At 56.6% G+C, this 1,864-nt stretch overlaps 1 protein-coding gene across 1 annotated transcript; it reads right to left on the bottom strand.

The window, feature by feature from the left end:
* Window positions 1-39: 39 nt before the first annotated feature.
* On the bottom strand, window positions 40-1,434 carry DQ04_18531000 (hypothetical protein; the record flags this gene model as incomplete). Its single annotated transcript, XM_009317717.1, has 1 exon — window positions 40-1,434. One exon carries the CDS (start codon window positions 1,432-1,434, stop codon window positions 40-42), a length of 1,395 nt encoding a protein of 464 aa, XP_009315992.1.
* Window positions 1,435-1,864: the final 430 nt, after the last annotated feature.

The following is a 1,864-nucleotide window of genomic DNA, read 5'->3' as shown; positions in this document are numbered from 1 at the left end:
CTTTCCTCCATTCTTTGCAAAACGGCAACGAAAAACATTTCACCCTAGCGACGGCTCGGAGCTCCGCGCCGCTGAATCCCAAGCGCTCGACCACAACCCCCCCGAGCCGCTGAGTGAGTCATCCTCTGCGTTGGCGGTTCGCCCCTCAGTGCGATAGCGGCGCATCTGCCGCTCCTTTTCGCGCTCAAAATAAGCGCGCCACTCGTCCACTTCGTCCTGGAACCCTTGGCCGGCAATGGAGTCGTCATCGTCTCGATAATTGCCATCGCCGCGGTGAGTGCTCTTGTGAAGAAGATGCGCGCGCCGCCACTGGTAGAGTGTGCCTTCCTCCGTTACCACTACGAGGAATCGCATGTCGGGTGACCATGCAAGGCTGCATGGAATTCCGCCACACGGAACCGGCAGTGTCGCCATCACATTCCACAGTGCTGCGGCTTGTGGTGGTGTGTGCGGGCGCCTCTTACCTTCGTCCTTCGCGAGCAACGGGAAGGCGGCGGTGCAGGCAACGATGCGTACAAAACCTTCTTCGCAAGTGCACGACAATGTAGGGCACCGCGTGTTGTCCACACAAAAGGCGGTCCCCGCAGAAAGCTGGCGGAGGCGACATGCACCATTGATCACTAGCATGGGCACTAGCTTGTATGTCCGTGGAGTGCATTTGCTAGGCTGGATGCAAAGTATCACCAGACGATCACATGGGAAGGACACCAACAACATAACAGCACATGCTGATCTGGCGGCAGTGGCATTGCTGGTGTTGCTGGATACTACATGATATTCGTCACGTTGCCGTGCCCCTGCTAGTGCAGCAGCTGCCCATTTTTTTATTGTGTTTGCCTCCGGTAGCTGCTGCCCGATGCGTTGAACACGCAACAAGCAGTGAAATTGCTGGTGATTCATGGAGTTTACCACGATTGTTCCAACCGGTACACCCTTCTCCATAACCAGTCCTGCTACCTTCTCAAATTGTGGCTGAATTTCTGCCATTGCAGGTAATGTGTGCTGCTGCCGAGTTTGCCGCTTCAGATTAGGCATAGATGCAGCCGCTACTCCTCTTACCTCTGCTGCTGTCGATGTTGATGCCGTTGTTGTAGCCACACTATCTCTCCTCATTTTTGTGGCATTCGCCTGCGGTAATGCCGCTCCTCCATGTCCCTTTTCCCCGCCCTTCCGCATTCCCTTGCCCGCCGTCACTACAGCAGGCAGGGGGCCGCCGTCACCGCAGCCCACGCGGTACCGCCACATGGTGATGGTCCCACTCACATCGCCCACAAAGAGAAACGGGTCGGCGCACGGCTCCACCGCAACCGCTGTCGCCTCCACACGCATGACAGGCCCCTTCCGCGACACTGGAAGACCTGTCGAACTATTATACAGGCGAAGGATGTGCTGCTGCGGCACCGAGACAAGTAGATAGTTATTGTTTTTTGGCATGAAGCGAACTGTGGTGGGCACACCACCGTCTGTATTGATGCGGCGCACCTTCAACCGGGTTTCCTGATTCCACAAAATCACACATGCGTCCGACCCCGAAGAAGCAAAAAACGTCCCCGCATCATTGAAAGCAATATCAGTGACAGCACCGTTGTGACCTTCAAGCAACAGCGGATTAGCCGCAGTGATGTGACTGCTGCTGCTATTTTCGCTCTGTTTGTTTTTACCGTTCGTGGCGGCGGCGGCGGTGGTGGTGGTCTGCGCAACCACCAGCACAAACCATAAACCACCGCGCTGCGTGCCGATCACGTAACAACTCCCTTCTGGTGAGAAACACACGCGTGTGCATCCATTCCTCGCCCTGCCGCTCTTCTGCCCTTGCTCCTCCCTCCGCCCCTTACCACCTTTGCTGCTGCTGCTGCTGCTGCTG

This window comes from Trypanosoma grayi (assembly GCF_000691245.1).
Source record: "Trypanosoma grayi strain ANR4 Tgr_1853_V1, whole genome shotgun sequence".
In the NCBI taxonomy this organism is placed as follows: domain Eukaryota; phylum Euglenozoa; class Kinetoplastea; order Trypanosomatida; family Trypanosomatidae; genus Trypanosoma; species Trypanosoma grayi.
Note: the sequence above shows the minus strand (reverse complement) of the source record. Positions and strands in the feature narration are given on the sequence as shown.